The sequence below is a fragment of the Chaetodon trifascialis genome, chromosome 17 (assembly GCF_039877785.1).
Source record: "Chaetodon trifascialis isolate fChaTrf1 chromosome 17, fChaTrf1.hap1, whole genome shotgun sequence".
In the NCBI taxonomy this organism is placed as follows: domain Eukaryota; kingdom Metazoa; phylum Chordata; class Actinopteri; order Chaetodontiformes; family Chaetodontidae; genus Chaetodon; species Chaetodon trifascialis.
In genome coordinates, this window is record NC_092072.1 from 5,838,887 (window position 1) to 5,856,978 (window position 18,092).

The following is an 18,092-nucleotide window of genomic DNA, read 5'->3' on the forward strand; positions in this document are numbered from 1 at the left end:
CCTCTCTCTCTCTCTCTCTCCCCCCCCCCCCCCCCCCGCCCCACACACACACACCACCCACCCCCACCCTCCCCCTCAACCGACTTCCTCATCTCTCCTCTCACCCCTCCTCCACGCCCCGCTTCCCCCGTTATACTTCCTCCCTTTTTCCCTTTATCGCAAGCACACACAGGAATCGCCCGTGGGCTTCAGTGCTCTGACTGCTAATACACTGACACACACACACACACACACACACACAGAAAAGCAGGCAGACAAGAGAGTCATGCGCCCTGTTTGTGGCACTCATCAGGATGCACACATCTCTCCACTATCTGCCCGGAAAATCTATACTCCTCTCCGCGCTCCTCTGCCTGTTTCCGCCTCTTCCTCCGTCTCCCACCATCCCTCCGTCCGTCAGACCTGCGCGCCTCCATCCGTCACTCTCCACATGTCTATCTGCTGCCCTTCCATCCCCATTCCTCCTCTTCGCATCCCGCCGTTTGGACAGGCTCGCGTTAAGGCCCGCTGCACGCCGCCCTCGATGGGGGACGGCGGGTCATCTCTTTCTCCCTCCGTGTGACCGCACCATAATGATGCTCTCACTCAGGCCTTAAGCCACCCACCCTTCCCTCTCCCCCCACCTCCCCTCCACCCCTGACTGCTCTTGTTAAGAAAAGCCAGAGTGAGAGAGGATGAGAGTGAGAGAGAGATACAAGCTCTGTAATTGGGCTCTTGAATATTTAAGTCACTGGGGATGAAAGTTTAATGAAAAGATGATTATCTACCAGTTTATCACACCACTGTTTCATATTTCATTTTCATATTCTCCTTCCCAGACGCATTGTCCGTTTTGGCAGCTGTGGATACAGAGTTTATGATCCAGTGTGTGCTGGAGAGCCACGAGGAGGCAAAGATGGGAGGAAGAGTGCTCAGGTCATGAACACCCACATCCAACATTGCTCTTTATTGCTCACTTTTTGCAGGATTTTCTCAGCTGACCATCAGTTTTGTTCTTCTGCTAAAAGCAACGTGACCCATTTCAAATCCTCATCCTCAGTGGCTTTCACCATTTAGGCAGAACTGAGAAATGATCCAATGTGAAAGCTGAGCAAAAAGGGGGAAAGGTGAACTGAAGACTAATACAGAAGAAAACAAGATGCTGAAGGGGAATTTTTATCACACTTTGGAGCAAAAGCAGCTTAATTTCTTGTTTTTTTAGGTTGATTTGGTCATGTGTTGCATGACTGTCGACATACTTTTTTTGCCAGGAGTCGTTTGTCACGAGGCCGCTCTTGTTACTGGATGAATTGTCCATTTTGTGAACTGCTGATGAGTTATGACCCTATAAATGTTGGAAAATATCAAGCAAAAAATAAATAAATAAATAAAAGAGAGAGAAATATAATGGCCATTAAACAGAGGAGACACTTCAGGGGAATTTTGTAAATTCTTATTAAAGGCGGCTTGAACTTCTCACAGGGAAACATATTCAGTGTTCAGGCAGCTTTACAAAAGTAGACATTTTAAAGTGAAATGAGCAGCAGCAACAGTGGCAATTACAAAATGCTAAAGCTAAAATATGTATTTATATAGTGTAAAAGTCAGTGGCTTAACCCAGCAATGCTAGTTACTTTGACTAAAGCTAACATTATATACTAATGGTCATACCAGACCGAGTAAAGTTACAGCAGTTAATCCTTTGACAAGTCTAAATGTATCAGAATCGAACAATCTGTGTTTTATTGCTCATGAATTCAACGTTTCATTTGTAGGAGGAAGAATAATTTATTTCTTCTTTCAAAAGTTACACAGCATCACTGTAAGGAGCCTGATTTGGTCACACGGGTCATAATTTCTAACTTCTATTAGTATTTTCCATGCATGTATAGTGTCCCATGAACAGGGCCGGAACCGGGATTTTTAGACACCAAGGTCCTCCAGTGACCCCCCGCACCCCTTTCAGATAAAGAACAAAAATCTTTCTGTTTTTTTTTTGCATTTTTTTTTAAACTGTTCATTTGTACTTGCTGTTAATTTCATTTCCACGCATTAAAGTCTTTTAGTGTTTAAAAAAACTAAAATTTAAACACGTCAGAAAAAAACATTTGTGTATTTTTAACAGCAGGCTGTCACCACTTCCTGCCACTAAATCCCGAAATTCACAACAAAAAAAATAAATAAATGAATAAGTAAATAAAACCAAAAAAAGCCATTTTGCTTTCTTTACACACAAACACCAAATTTCTCAGTTCAGACGTTAATTAAGGGATTAATTCGATGGCAACACTTAAAGCATCAGATGGTAACTTCACTGACTGATTTCATCTCATTCTGCTGGTTGTGTGTCACCTCCATTAACACACTTCAGTGAAAAGCACAGGGACACTCTTTCCTTTATTTGATGGTGTGGGATAAACAGACGGCTGTTTGTTATTCATTCTCATTATTCATAATGGCGGGGACATTAATCCCTTTTTGCTGGAAGATGGTGTGAAAAAGCAGCGTCGTGTCGCTCTGAGGTGAAGCACTTTTGCCAAACCCCAGTGGAATAAGAGGGACTGCAGAGTTTGGAGGGGGATTATGTCGGGGACCCACACATAGCCTCAGGCCACAGTTTGGAAGGGGACACGGTTTGGACGGCAGAGATTAGAGCACCAAGGTACCAAGGCAGAGAGGCCATTACCAGGCGGAGACGCAGCCTACGTGGGTCAACACGTAGGACGACTATCTTCTCTGATCAAGGAGTTCTGGTAATAATACATTTATTTGGACTGAAAATGAAGATAAGATGTGCTGCTTCCACGAGAGGCCACGTGGCAAAAGATTGTGAATTTACAATTTGCATTCTTTGTGTTATTTGATTAATTTCTGTGCAGATGAAAGCACGAGCTGCATTATTAAACAGCTTCATCCACAGACCACCATATGTTGATTTCTGCGCTTCTGAAACCTGAAATCCAATAACCTGTATGAGAGGGGCCTCTGGGGGCCTGAAGGGAGACGAGTTAAGGAGTGGGTTAACCTCGCCTCATCAGTTACTTGGCATTCATTTAGTGCCGTAAGACTCCCTCACAAAAAAAAAAAAGTGGGATCTGTATCGTTCTTATCAGTTTAATCCACAATTTCACGGCGCTGAGGCGAGGACGACCCGCGCCGCTTGTCGCTTTTGTGGACGGGGTGTCGCCGTTTAGCCCTATCTCCGCGGCGTGGAAGTGGGAGGGGGGAACCTGGGAGACCGGCTCCATCTCCGGGTCGGGGTGGGGAGGGAGGAGAGAAAAGAAAAAGAGCAAGTTAAATGGAAGTGACAATCTGCAAACATTCCTGCCGGCAGCTGCGTAGCATTCTCCATAGTTCACCACCCTCTGCATGGTCGCCGGCCCCCCCCCCACCCCCTGCCCCCGTGACCCCCCGTGCCTGGCACACGCACCTGCCGCTCCCAGCCGTGCTTTCACCGACAGCCAGATAATCTATGGGCGGGTCCCGGCCGGGGCTCCCCTCAATGTGCTCTTGAGAAAACCCCTTATGCGTGAAAAAGCCCCCTTTCTCCGCCTTTTGTCCAGCACAGTTTTATGGGACAACATTGGGCATTATGAGGTTTGGGGGATTTTTCACGGGACTCTATAGAAGGGTATAATCCTTTCAGGCACAGGACGAATAAAAAAGTTTTAACCTGCTGTTTTCATATTTATTAGCTGGTTATAGCAGACGAGGCAGCTGAACCATCAGCACACACACCCCTCCTCCTCCCCCTCCTCCTCACGCACCACACACACACACACACACACACACAAGCTTCAAGTCCTGGAATCAAACCCTGACAGGATGCTGAGTCTTGAGAGGGGCCCTCATAATGGACCTGATTGCTTTAACTGAATCAGTCAAGAGAGTCAAGTGGGTGAGTAACACCGGGGTCAGCGAGGCCCTCAGTGCTGTGTGGTTTTCTGTGTGAGTCAACAGGTTGTTTCAGCACATTATTAGATGCTTTGGTTAATAAAAAGTCAACATTTCAATGGAGGATTTGACCTGGTTTTGTTTTCTTCGTCAATTAAGGGTGTGCAACATGTAGCATGTCCACGGTTTTCAATTTTAGGCTTCAGGTCAAGTTAAATTAAGGCGATTTAGAGTCCAATGAGCGACAGGAACGATTAGATTTTCTGACTGTGTTGCTGATGAGAGTGTGAGTCATTTTGAATTCAATAACCAGGTTCTGCAGGAATAAGCAAAATAATGCAAAATGATGATTAGCAGTTGAGCACAATAAGACCTTTAATTAAACAGGTGCATTTCCTTATTTGGAGTTAATTATTTGTAATTAATAAGCCATTTTTCCCTTTTTTTTCAAACTATATCTAACACATTTTATGATCATTGTTATTATTTGGACTAAAATTAACTGGGGAAGTCTCTTGAGATCAAAGTCTCTTTTTCTGGAGAGTTTTAGCCAAATTGCTGGTTTGATTATTGTATTAAAATAAACACAACACAACGCAGACACTTACAAAAAAGAAAGGGAATAAAGAAAAGAGCAAACAACTTTGACCAGATCTATCTATCTATCTATCTATCTATCTATCTATCTATCTATCTATCTATCTATCTATCTATCTATCTATCTATCTATCTATCTATCTCTGTCTGTCTGTCTGTCTGTCTGTCTGTCTGTCTGTCTGTCTGTCTGTCTGTCTGTCTGTCTGTCTCTATGTGTTGTGTTGTTTCTCCTCTGACGACAGGTCTTTCTATCCAGTTCATCATACACAGGCCTCGGGCCGCAGCCTCCCCTCCACCCAACCTCACCCCTTCCTCTGCCTTCATCCCTCCCTACTCCTCTGCCTCCCTCCATCCTCCCCACCACCACCCCCTTTCTGTCAAAGCTGATTGTTTCCACGCCAGCAGAGTGCTGCGGGCGAACACACTGTCACACTACATCAGGCAGAGGGAAGAAGGGGAGAGAGAGAGGGAGTGTGATAGGGTATATATGTGTTTCTGTGTTTCGAAAAGCTCCACACAGCAGCTAAAGCTCAGGCTACGGCAGGGATTCCCGAACTTTTTCATGTCAAGGGCGTCCAGATAGGAGACCACAGACATCAGATTTTGTCCTGAGGAATCTTATTCTGAAAGGACTTTCAGCAGGACATGATATAAGAGTCTGAAGCTTCATCCAGTGCCAATGGCTTGTCTTGACCCAGTATTATCTTTATGATACTGCTGGTTTACTGTTGGGTTATTTATCCAAACAGGGTCAAAATAACCAACTGTGTTAATGTTAGACACAAAAAGCTGAAGTTTTACCTTAAAAATGGTGCAAATGTGTCATTAGTTGTACAAAACAATGGCAATGTGACGTTTAAATCTGAAAGGATGCACATATTATGAGCAAAAATTAGTAACAAAATGATGACATGTGCGTTTACGTATGATACATTTAGTCTGGGTAAATGACTCAACAGTAACACTAAACCACCAAAAAAATGTCCATTGACTGTTTTCTACTCACATAAAGTGAACCCAGTAAAGAGTCGTTGGATCAATTTTGACCCAGTGATTTTTAGTGTGTGCAGCCAAATATATCTCAAACCCACAGAGGCCTATTTTAAATTCTAGTGGAGTTTTCAAAGATACTAAATATGTCCGAGTTATGAGGAAATGTGTTTAAAATGTGGAATATTTCCTTCAGTGTGAACATCAATGACGAGCTGGAGCAAGCTGGCACAGAATATACAGTGTGTGATACAGTCAGGCGGTGAGGGATGAGAGGGTTTTTCCAACCTTAAGGATGAAGACTGCTCGTAAAGTGGTTCAGAGAAGGGCAGCAGCACAATATCAGGAAGATGTCACAGATGTTTCAGTTAACTTCTCAGTGTGGAGCCACATTTTACAGTGGACTCCTGATTTTTTGTGTAAAAGATGAGTAAATATAGAGAGAAGTTATGAAATTTTACATGGATGTATAATTTCTTACAGGATGTTTAAAGCGTTTCTTTCTTTCTTTTCAAGCAACTTAAGGAAACTCATGCAATACATGGTCATGCAGTAATCCCTGAGATTGCAAAGAAGACGTCACTGATTTGTCGTTTCTTTCTTTTTTTCTCTCGACTCAAAAATATCTGAATGATCTGAAAAAGCATAGAAAAGGACGGAGGCCAACTCCCTCAGTACGTGGACATAAAATTCCCTGCGAGATGTTTGGATAAAGTCTGTAAATGACAGTATCAGTGACCTTGAGTGTGATCTGTCATTTCTTTCTGTCACTCGGTGTCAAAAATGTCTTTATAATCCCAGAAAATTGTAGAGAAGGAGGCAGACTGATCAAAACTTTAAAAAACTTACTATTCAAATAACTAGAATTACAAAACAACCACCCCTGTGCTTGTATCAGTGTTCCCCTCTGCTGCTTTGCCTTGTGACCCTTCAAACAAAGCCATGCCCACTTGTGACCCCCTTGTCGTTGCATCTGCAAGTCTACAGTTTTTTCTTTGTTTCATCTGAATTTTTAATAATGAAGCAAAGATTAGAGAAACATTTAAAAAAATATATATTGTTTAGTGTAATAGAGATATGTTCATCTCTGCTCTCCTATCCTGTAAATCATCCCATGACTGCTCATATCTAACCTGGTCCTGATCTCACTTTGGAACTGCTGCATTATATCATTCAACATGTACTGAAAAACAATCCTCCCAATGGGAACCCCGATCCTGGACCCAGGTGGTCCCCGTTCGGTGCACCACTGCTGGATGATCCCCCTTGTGTGCACACTGCTGCCCCCTGGTATGAAAAGAGGGGAACTACAGCAGCTGCGGGTCTGATCCGAGCGTGTCTGTGATGGAGTGTCTCCCCCTAGTGGACGCTGTTTAATCCTCACAAAACCGTGCGTCTTCGAGGTCAGAGATGCGCGTGTGTGTCCATGCAGTGCGACGAAACAGAATTTCTCATGGGGGATTTTAAGTTTTCCGCCTGCAATTTTTGGGAAAGATTGTTTTTGTTCCAGAAGTCTGAAAACAGCTGAGGCAGGTCAGAGGTCAGGCAATCTGAGGTCAACCCACGCAGAGGAAATAACCTTCAAATCCTCCATTAAGGCTTGTTTAGTGCTCCTGTAACATTCTGTCATGCTTGATGGGTAAAAACACATTTCTCCACTCTGCTGCTGTACAATGGAGCCTAAAATTAATCACATCGGAGAGCATATTTGGTTTCAGAGGATGTTTTTTCAGTCATTTGTAGCCTGATTTAGATTTTGAAGAAAGCCTGGAACATGTCTGCTTCTCCACTCCACCACTGTATGTTGTTTGACAGGGTAATAAACATTATTTATTTATTTTGTCTCTAAGGAATATGTATTGTTTCGTGACTGTTTATATTCACATAGATTTGAACACTTGTGAGTATACAGAATAAAAAGGAATGAATGGTTTTCATGTTGTGTGTTTCTGTTGTATGTCCAGGACCACAATGGAAATAAACAATAATGCTTTTAGATTTTATCCTGGATTATTGGGAGCATTGCTGTGTGTTTTTAATAATCAGAGAGCCTAAATTCAATCAATCACTCGGCTATATACATTTGAGGAGGTGAGGTAAATGTTGCTGTTAAATAAATGATGATGTTTTTGTTTTGGGGATGTGTAAAAATGGCATCAAAATAGCTCAAAAACATGAGAATATGATTTGCGATGCTTTAGATTTGAAACCCTGGACACAATCTCTGCAAGACCACGCATCAGTTATTTTCTCTCCGGGATAAAAGAGAAATCATTTGAATCATTTTCAGGCGTTGAGAAGTGGGAATTTCATCGTCTCACTCTTGTTTGGAGGCGCGGAAGGTGAAGTCCTCCTCATGACGCTCCATGTGACAACGAGGGTGCCACAAGGCCCGCAGCCCTGCGCGCGCCCTTTGCTGCTCAGGAAGTTATGCACTGATTTCAAACAGATAAATAAATAAACACATCTAAAACCACACCTGTCGACACCCCCCCCCCCCCCCCCCCCCCCCTTTTTTTTCCCTCCCTCATTACTTAATGAATTTGCAGGTTTGCAGAGAAAGACAGAGACAGTGTGCGCAATGCGGTTTGTCAGTGCGCCTGCAGCAGGAGTCCCGGCGATCACTGCGGGATGTGTTCAGAGCGAGGACAGAATGTCCTGCACGGTCTCAAATGGGTATAAATATTTTGGAGTCATCTGTCTCTTGCACCCGTTATGAGCTGTAAGTCTGTAAGTAAAGGCTTTATTGTGAATTGATAAACCATAATGCGTGTCCGGTCGGCAGGTTGTGAAAAGTCTCTTTCTCTGCACGCCGTTCATCCTCCTCCAGCGTTGACAGCATGTCTTTTTGGCTCTTTGGTTCATCACTGAGGTCTGCCCATGGGACCGTTTGACCTCTGACCCTTTTTTTGCAGAGTGCTGGAGAAGAGCATCTGGTTCAAAATCTTTTTTAAACGTAACTTTTAGTTTGTTGTAGAAGTCAACATCTCCAGCTGTCTCACTAACGTTTGCTTATTAGAATGTGGGAACATGTGACCCCTATTATTAATTACTTATTGACATTTGATTACTTTTTATTTTGTTCTTATTAATGACTCACCAGCCAAAAGAGATTGCTCACAGCTAAAAGTCGATCTCATTATAAACAAATGATTTATTAACCATTAATTAATTCCACTTTCTAAACTCCAATTATGGGTTGATTTTATTTAATTCTTACCAACTGGAGGAAATGGTTTCACTCCAAAATACTTCTTCCTGCGGTGAAACACTTTCCCCGTGTGAGTTGTAGCTCTTGGGCTCATTTATCTCAGGGTTTCATAAGCTTTGTTTGGATGCATTTATAACCTCTCCTAACTACCCTGAAATCAAGTCTCGGTGGTTTACAAATCACCATCAAAGGCCTGTTTGTTCCTCCCTGGTGTCCTTTTTTTAGAGGTGGCTGCTTGCACGTCGCTTACATGTCTCTGTTCCGGTGTAAACATATTATCCCCGCGCCTACGTGCGTCTCAAACCTCCACCTCCAGCCAGCGAACAAGGGATCAATATGGAAATTGACTCAGACTTTCACTGCGATGCCTGCGTCCAGGAGAGGCGATAAGCCCGGAGAATAAACGGGAGTTAGTTAGGAGGCATAGCCGGGGATTATCCCAAACTCGCCCCGGGGTTTGGCTCTCCTGCGCGCAACCGGACCGGCGTCTGTTCAACGCGGCCGGATTGGACCTGCAGGGCCCCGGGGCGCAGACTGACAGGCTCCCCGGGGGGGAGGCCCTCCCCGCGACTCGCTCTGGATGGAGATTACAGGGTGGCAACGCGGCCGGTATCTCTGTGAACATACACACGCACATGGAACGAGGTGAGATGATCTCGGAGCGCCCGCGGCAGCAGCCACAGCCGTAAAGATTGACGCTTGAGCCTCACACGGCTATCACACTCCCCGCAGATCAGCATCCCCAGCTCCGTGTGATGAGCCGATACAAACCAACTTTGTTCAGCTCACAAAGAGGCAATTGTTAGCTGAAAGGTCACTTGCTCCAGGGCCCCAGTACAGCAAGTACAGCTATAGAAGATAAAAACTGCCCTTCTTTAGTCGTATCTGCACTGAGGGGGCTTTGATAAACCAGCTCCTTGAAATCAACATGCTGATCTGGAATGAAATTAAAGCTCTGGGCTCTAAAACTGGTTTTATCATCTTTGGACTTCCCCCTCAGATTAATCTATTTAGATTTGTATTCCAAAACCTCAAATTTCATTAGATCAGGTTTTATGAGTGTGCAAACAAACCAGGACACCGACATGCTCTGATAGAAGATAGTTTTATTCATTCTTTTAATTTACTTATTATCTCTATATACACAGCTTGATCTCAGGGTATAAATCATCTCTAACAATGTCAAATCTACACGATATTTTCCAGTTCTTTTTGGTACAGCAGGTGATTTATTCGCACAGGTCAAGACAAAGAAGAACAGCATAGACACACAGAATATTTTTGATAATAATAATCTTACAATAAAGTGTTCAACATGTTGTTTCTATGACCAGAAGTCAAACAGCGAGCTGGTAGCTACAGGGGTTAAGACCAGCCTTCAGCTGGTACATTTATTGATGCTCTGGGTGGGACACCGATAAAGAAACGCAACAAAAACCCAAGTTTTTGCATCATTACAGACAGAAACGTGAATGCAAGGCTCAAAGATGTCAGACAGGACAATAGGACATTGTCTTTTTTCAGGGGAAATGTCTTCAGGATAGAAGCAAACAGAACAAAAATGCTGTTTTTGAACCACTTCCTGTTTCAGTTCCTCCCCTCTCTCTTTACGACTGGCTGACGGCGGCAGCGGGCGCAGCGTTGGCCATGGCTGCGGCGGCGGCGCCCATGCGCAGCAGCTCCTTCCTTTGTGTGAGGATGACGTCGAAGCTGGACTGCAGGCGGTTCTGCTGCTCCTGGATGCGGCTCTGCAGGGTGCGGACCCAGCGGATCAGCGCCAGGCGGCGGTACATGGTCAGCTGCACCTGGTGCTTCTCCATCTCCTGGGCTTTGAAGCGCTCGCGGTCTCGCAGCGTCCACACCGCATCCATCAGCTCTGGCAGCTCGCCGTCGGAGTCTGAGGACCGGTCGTCATCGTCTTGCTCTTCCGCTCCTTCCTCCAGGAGATTCCCCAGGTTGCTTCCTGTCAGCGACTTGCGGCTGAAGCTTCTGTGTCTCACAGCTGGTTCTCTGTTGCTGTTTCTGGTGAGGTCGCTTTCCTGGTGGTTGAATTTGGGTTCCCCGACTCCAATGCGGTCCCAGCCTCCCATTAGCATCCCTTCGCCTCCGCTGTCCAAGTTGAGGGAGGACATGCTACCGCCGGACTGGTAGCTGAACTCAGACTCGGAGTCGCTGTTGGCCCATTCGTCACTGTCCTCTGGTCCCATCTCGCCTTCCTCTTCCCTCTTTCCTCTGAAGGCCGAGCTGCTTTTCCGTCTCTGCTCCAACTGTTTCTCTCTCTGCTTCTCCTCATTCTGGCTCACCATCACCCTCCTCACCTCTTCCTCCATCCTACCTTCCTCCGCTCCGTCAGGGGGCACCCGGCCATAACCGTCGTCCCCGCTCTCGATTTCGGGCAGGGGCTCCAGGGGGCTCCAGCAGGGCAGGCGGGAGCGCGGTGACAGAAGCCCTGAGTTGTGGTGATACGAGGTGTTGGGAGGGTCGCGACCCAGCGGGCCCAGGTTGCGGGGACGCACCTGGTTTCGGTTCTCATCTCCCCCTCCATTGTTCATGAAGCCCTCATCATCTTTGCCGGGCAGGAAGTTGAAGTTGCCATCTTTGTCGCACTTCCTGTTTCGCAGCGAGGAGGAAGAGTCATTGTTGGAGCCTCCTTGGCCGCCGTAGGCCGAGTTCCGAGGTTGGTCCTGATGGTGCAGCATCACTGACCTCGACTGAGACTCACTGAAATGACAAGGGACAGAAAACGCATACCATAAGTCGTTCAGTTCGTGTTTTCCGAGTTTAACTTCGTATCAGAACAATGCAAAAATCAACTTGCAGGGAACTGAACATGCTTGAGGTAGATAACCCATGACCGCCAACATCACGTTGCCTTTAGCACTAACGCAATCAGCTGAAACCTGAACCTTAGTTTCATGTTGCACCCGGCTCCCTCTCTATTTTTCTTCTTTTCTATTTTTCTTTATCTTCACCGTCACCATCAAGTAAAGGCGAAAATAAGTCTTTGAGATGTTGAAAACTGTATGTCAGGCTCGCTTATATTTCAACTCTAACAACAACACAACAACAAAGCTCTTGTATGTCTGCTTGAGTTTAGGCAAAATTAACCAGCACTCGTTAGCTATTGGTGGGAAAAAAGCATGAAACTACCAAATTTAACCTGCCCTATTCACAACTGCTCTGCCTCCCTGTTGTTTGCCTCCTGAGTTTGATCTCCAGAGAAAACAGTGAGTAAATTCAATCCTGTTCGATTGTAAACTCCCTGATCTCTGATAATAGACAGTAGAGTTCTCAAAACAAGCCACGCTTTCAACTGCAGCAGTCACCAACCAATGATGGCACCACTTTGACAGCAATTTTACAGCGGCTGCAAGATAATTCCGAGTTTGAACATGAGTCAAAACCAGCAGCTGCACAGAAGATAAAGAGAAAAACAAGCCATGGGCTGCGGTACAGCTACGGTGCAAGTAAAGTGTCTGCAAATGTGGGTTAAAAGAGACGAATTAAAGACAAGAGATGAACAGATGAGCCAGAGCAACAGTAAAACTGAGGAAAATTCAGTCTGGTTCACCAAAACACCCCACCCCAAACACACACACACACACACACACACACACACACACACACACACACACACACACACACACACTGCTGGGTCACACCAAACTCTTGTTTATAATGTCTCCAACTACAGGCTGGTCTGCACACTCCACTTGTATTAGCATCAAATATTTACATGTCTCCTCAGAATGGAAATTTCTCTAATCCTGACTTGAGGCTGCTGTCAATCAATCCCCCCTCTCCTCTCCTCTCGTCTCCTATGCACGCGCGTTCACGTGGTGCTGAAGGACAGCGACCGAGGCTTGGACGGGAGCGCGCGTGCAGCAGGCGCAGGCTGATGCTTGACGATCACGAGGAGGGGAAAAAACTGATCATTCGCGTAAAATCGGCACATTTATCGCTCCAGAGCTGAATTATAAAAGTAAAAATAATCTGTAGTGTCACAGAACAATGCGCAGGCTGCTTACGGATGGATTTCTGATCATTTTTCAGCGTTTCACCCATGCAAAAACAGCAACACGCGATGGAAAACAGAGAAAATTATACCAAAATAGTCCTGCTGCAGGGTGGATGTGTCTTATCTGTGCAAAAAGGTGCCTGTCATTGCACGGTCGACGGCAGAAAGCGCAAAAAAGGCGACCAATGGCGCACGCAGGCTGCATATTTACGGCACAGAGATGAACATAATGTGAAAAAAAAAAAAAAAAAACACAAAACACGACAGTTTTACATCCTTATTATAAACCGCGGACCAATAATGTTAAAAAAGGACTCGACGTGTCTTCTTGACGTGATGAAATTAGACAAAAACGCAGAAAAAAACAGGAATATTTCATGTGCGTCGGGCGTTATGTAACGCTCACCCCATATCAGTGCTGTCTCCTCTCTGTCCCTGAGTAAAAACAAGCTCAGACCCTTCCTTTCATCTCCTATTTACTGCTTGGATAAGTCAAATGACTGACACGGATCCGGCTCAGGATATTTACACGAGGTTCTGGTCTGGTCTTACCTTTCTGCCGGTTTGCTTGCTCGGTGCGGAGGCTGGACGCTGCGCCCTCCCAATTTTCCCCCTCCTCCGACCCTCCTATGTGATGTTTATCTTCCTCTCTCCTCCTCCTCCTCCCATCCTGTCACTGCCGCGGTGCTGCTGGGAAATAAAGGACCGGCTGACTAATACCACTTCCTAAACTGGGCTGGGGCTGGAGGAGAAGGGAAGCGCTGAGAATGAATGGAAACAATGTGAGGCCAGAGAGGGCTGTGCTGGTATTTTACTGGAATGTAGGTTTGTACAGCAACAGGTTCACTGTATGATTACACGATTTCAGTGACATCCTGAAATGTTTGTCTATTTAGCCCTGTGTCAGAATAATATGGCATAACACCTCCGATGTCAGCATATGTGTTAAAACAAAAACCACTAAAAGCAGTTAAACCTGGCAAAATCTGGCTGAAAAGTTCTTTTTGGGGGTCTTTAACCCATTCAGCATTTATGAGCCGTACACAAACATTTAATAAATGGTTTACAACACACTATAAAGTTGTTGCCCAAAGCGATAAGAACATCTTTTCTTGATGTACAGCATTCGCTCCCACTCGTGCCCGGAGAAGGAGCTGAAGTTGTTCCGCAAGCGCATTAACAAACACTTAAATCTGCTCAGAACTGCATTATAGAGTGTTTATATGCTGCTTATAAATGATTAATAGTTAGGTGGGTATAGGTTACATGTAGGCTTTGTTTTAAATGCATTCAAATTACTGTAAGTGAATAAATACTAGTTGAAATGCTGTTAAAACAAAAGGAGTGCATCGTGCAGCCAAGAGGTTTAAAAAGCCAATCAGCCAATTTTCAACCAAATCTGGCTTTGTGTTATGTTATGATGCTGTTAGTATTTTGTGTGAGCTTGCATGGTGGAGTTTAGCATATATTCTGCATGTTTTTGCCATGATTTATGCATTTCATTGTTTTATTTATCTTATGCTCAGGTCTGTATGCGTTCTGTGTTTCACCTCACAGGACAGTGAAGCTAAAGATCCCCTCCAGACACGTTTTAACACAAGAGATGGAATAAGAGTTTGTTTTTTTTCCACAAGTTCTAGTACCAAATTAAAAATTACACGGGCTCCTTCTCTATCCTCTCACTGACAAAAATCCAGATTGTATGAGTGTGCAGATATTCTTCATTTCAAAGGTGTAACTGCTGGACGGAGGTGTCTCCATCGTTTGTGCGCTGGTTTCCACATCACACGTTGCATGTTGGACCATGATTGGCTTCCAAACTAGATGCAGTGTCGTAAATGATGCTCATGCACGTGATTTGAACTCAGATCCCCCCCCCCCCCAGCAGATACATGTGAAAACAGCCCTCTAGTGTCCCTCTCTCAAACATCAAGTGAAGTAACGAGGAGAGCACGTTTATGAGTCGACATCTCACCATGCAAATGAACAAGACCACATGTAGGAGTTTGGTTGCAAGGTATTTTTGTTCTTTGCTTTCTGTCGCATTAAAAGTACTCTGATTTTGGGTGGGTCAGACCTTCAGAAATACATCATTACATTGGAGTTTTACGGCAGTCATGCAGGGGGACTTTGATCGCAGGAAAAGCAGCGAAAGGCGATGAAGGTTTAATTGTTTGTTACTTGAAGGAGACACAAATCTCACTTTTCACTCACTGGAAAGAAACACACCATCTGTTGGTTTTACTGGGCTGTTACCATGACTGTTTCTCTCTCTCCACCTTCCTCTTATTGAATTCAGCAAGCAAGGCCGTGCCCATCCTCTGGAGCCTGTTGAACAGCATTCTGGGAAATGGAGGAAGTAACACAGTCAGCTTGGATCAAAGCTTTCTGGTAGACACACTGAACATCTCGACATCAAGCTGAGTGTCAGAGGATGAATCGTTATGTCTTGCTATCACACCATCACCAGGTATCTACAATCACAGGTGTGCTTTAGGCATCAAAACCGTTACCCACAATGCAACACTGACAGGCAACGTCATATCTCCAGTCCCTGCAAAGAGAGGACTGCAGGATTTGTTGCAGTGTGATATTTCTCCAAACTGGTGACTGGCTGCTTTTGTGATTGTCAGTCTGACATCTAAAGGCATGGCAGTTGGATGTGTGCGCGTGCATGCATGCAAGTGTGTTTTCTAGAGGTGTGTGTGTGTGCATGTGAGGTATAGAGAGGCTACATCAGACAGACTTAACAAGTGTTCACTGTCTCTCCACCCTGCTCTCATCCCCCTGACATGTCGTCGCTGGCGGCAGAAAGAACCTTGCGTCCTCCTCCTTCTTCTCTCCACACACACACACACACACACACACACACACACACACACACACACACACACACACACACACACACACACACACACACACAAACAAACACACAGATCTACCCTACCCCCCCCCCCCCCCTTTCTCCTTCAACAACATCCCCATTCAAGTGCATCAGCTCCAGGCATCCTTCCTCCCTCCCCTCCTCTCCCCATCGTTCACTGGTAGCCTAAGCACATAAAAAATACATCAAACACAGCCGTCCGCCCAAGGCCTCGTCACACGCAAAATCATCTCTCCCTCCATCTCTAAAAAAGAAAAGCCCAAGTTACAAAAGACAACTACAGAGGACACTGATACAAGGAGAGATAGAGCGAACTCGGAGGGCTGAGGGTCGTCTGTGAGGCCTCCTGGGGGAAGACAGATTATTGTAATGTTAAAACTCATCGCCCTCTCCCTTTCACACACACAGACCGAGTAAAAAAAAGGAGCATGACTTACCTTGCGCATAATAAGACCTTGTTTGAATTGTACACAGCCTGCAGCACCGTGACCCACTTCCCTCAGTTCGGCTCCACATCTGCTCCAGCACCAGTCTCGGCGGTGACAGCGGCCGAGGGCGGCCGGCAGCACCCACGGGGCCTCGCTGTCAGATCCCCGGTGCTGAGATGCATGGAGACCGTAAAGAGAAGCCTGCCGGACCTCCAGCTCACAGCCAGCGCGCTTAAAAATCAGCCAAATCAGCCAAGACGTGCTAAATTGAAGCACTAATCCAGCATGGGGTTGCTTTTGCACACTAATTACACTTTTATTTTAGGCATAGACGTGAGTTCATACACGCATACGGCGCATACGTCACGACACGAGCACACACACTCCCTTTGGGTGCGACAGCTCGTGTTTCTCTTCAATTATTCCACCCTCTGCCCTCTCCTCATAATCTGAATAAAGCCAGATCTGTGTCCTCTAGATATTTAGAGGCCGGGCCTCGATGCCAAAACATGTAACCTTCCTCCTCTCTCAAGTGTGGAGTGAATGGGGAGTTCAGGGAGGGAGAGGGTGGCGGGGGCTTTAGTGCATTGACCTCGTAATTCCCTCTCGGGGTTAAACAAAGTTGTGAAATTCAGTTTGGAGAGGCGGGTGTGGTGTTGATGCAGAGAAAGAGAAAAAGGGGGAGCTGCATTATCCTCCAACATGCATGGAAATGATTCCTATTATATCCTAATTGGAATTGATTTCTTGACCCTGCAAACAGACCCTAAGGATTTGGAGTCAAGTCTTTATCTCGATTAATTGAATTGTAACGGCTCAGAGATAATGATAGATGCAGCTCCGCTCTCAGATCATTTTATTCCTTCGCCCAAAGCCACTTGGCTCGTAAAATTTCACAGAAATCCACTGATGTTTCGAGACTTCCAACTAGACGAACAAACAGAACCGAGGCAGAAACGCTTTGACAGAGGTAAGAATGTAATCACGGCTCCAGCAGCACCAGGATTAAGCCTGCCTGCCTGCAGGTACTGCAGCTCGCTATAGGAGGGGCCCACCATGGGGTTCATTCCAGACCCTGCTGGCGTTGGCCCCTAATGATGTGTAATGGGGCCTCCTGCGCCCATTCCTAACCCCGGGACCTCCTCCTAATCACCGTGGCTACTAATGAGATGGAGAGACATAAAAGGGCTCGTTAGAAGACCCTCCTTTAACGCTGCCCTATTATTAGCCACTTAGCAAATCATTAGTCTCTAAACTGCAATTATGTTTTAAAAGCAGGAAGAAAAAGTGAAATAAAGAGTAGAAAGAGGCTTCAAGTGTTCAGATTTACAGCAAAGGAAAGGTGGAAAAGTGGCTTCACATGAACTGTTTACAAGCTTTCCTCCGTGTTTCCCCACGAACACGAGTGAGATCCTCGAGTTTCTTCTACATATCGCTGTGCCAAGTTGTCTTTTATACTGGTTCCCAGTAGCCTTTGGTTTGCGCAGCTGTCTTTACAAATTGACAAATTGTCTTTACAAAATTGACCAAATTGACTAGCAGCTCTGTGAGGCTGTACTCTACTCTGGTGGTGTTTCGAGAGCTAAATGCTAACACATATTAGTTTAGCGCGCTAGCATGCAAACACTTGCTAATTAGCACAGACCAGAAAATACAGCTGAGGTTGATGAAATGTCAGTTTTGCAGGTTATTTAGTCATAAACAAAAGTAAAAAATGTTTATTTTGATCTGATGGTGGCGCTAATTAATCCTGAGGGGGGCTTGAATGTATGCACCGCATTTCATGGCAACCCATTCAACAGCTGTGGCTGTAGCTTCACTCAAATGCACTGAATGCACATCGTACCTGCTGCACACACCTGACCGCTCGCATCCGGTTTGACAAGAGAAGAAAAGAGCGATGTCTTAAAATACACTTTTATTTACAATGCAAAAGAAATACATTTAAACCACCATACAAAAAAATTCCGAACCTTTAAAATCCAAAATCAATCATATTTACATGATAAAACATCTTTAAATGGACTCCTCAGTTGAAATTAAGTCAGGACGTGACAGATCAACGCTTCAGGTGGCGTTACGGATTTAAAG

General features: G+C 45.2%; 1 protein-coding gene across 2 annotated transcripts; it reads right to left on the minus strand.

Moving 5' to 3' along the window:
* Positions 1-9,760: 9,760 nt before the first annotated feature.
* LOC139346397 (uncharacterized) lies at positions 9,761-13,388 on the minus strand. 2 transcript variants are annotated; one of them, XM_070985443.1, is made up of 2 exons: positions 13,242-13,388; positions 9,761-11,392 (listed from the first exon to the last, which is right to left on the minus strand). In XM_070985443.1, exon 2 carries the CDS (start codon positions 11,368-11,370, stop codon positions 10,279-10,281), a length of 1,092 nt encoding a protein of 363 aa, XP_070841544.1. In that variant the 5' UTR covers positions 11,371-11,392; positions 13,242-13,388; the 3' UTR covers positions 9,761-10,278. The 2 variants fall into 2 exon arrangements, with proteins under 2 accessions (XP_070841544.1, XP_070841542.1); XM_070985441.1 differs by having other exon boundaries at positions 13,096-13,247.
* Between the last annotated feature and the right edge of the window lie 4,704 nt (positions 13,389-18,092).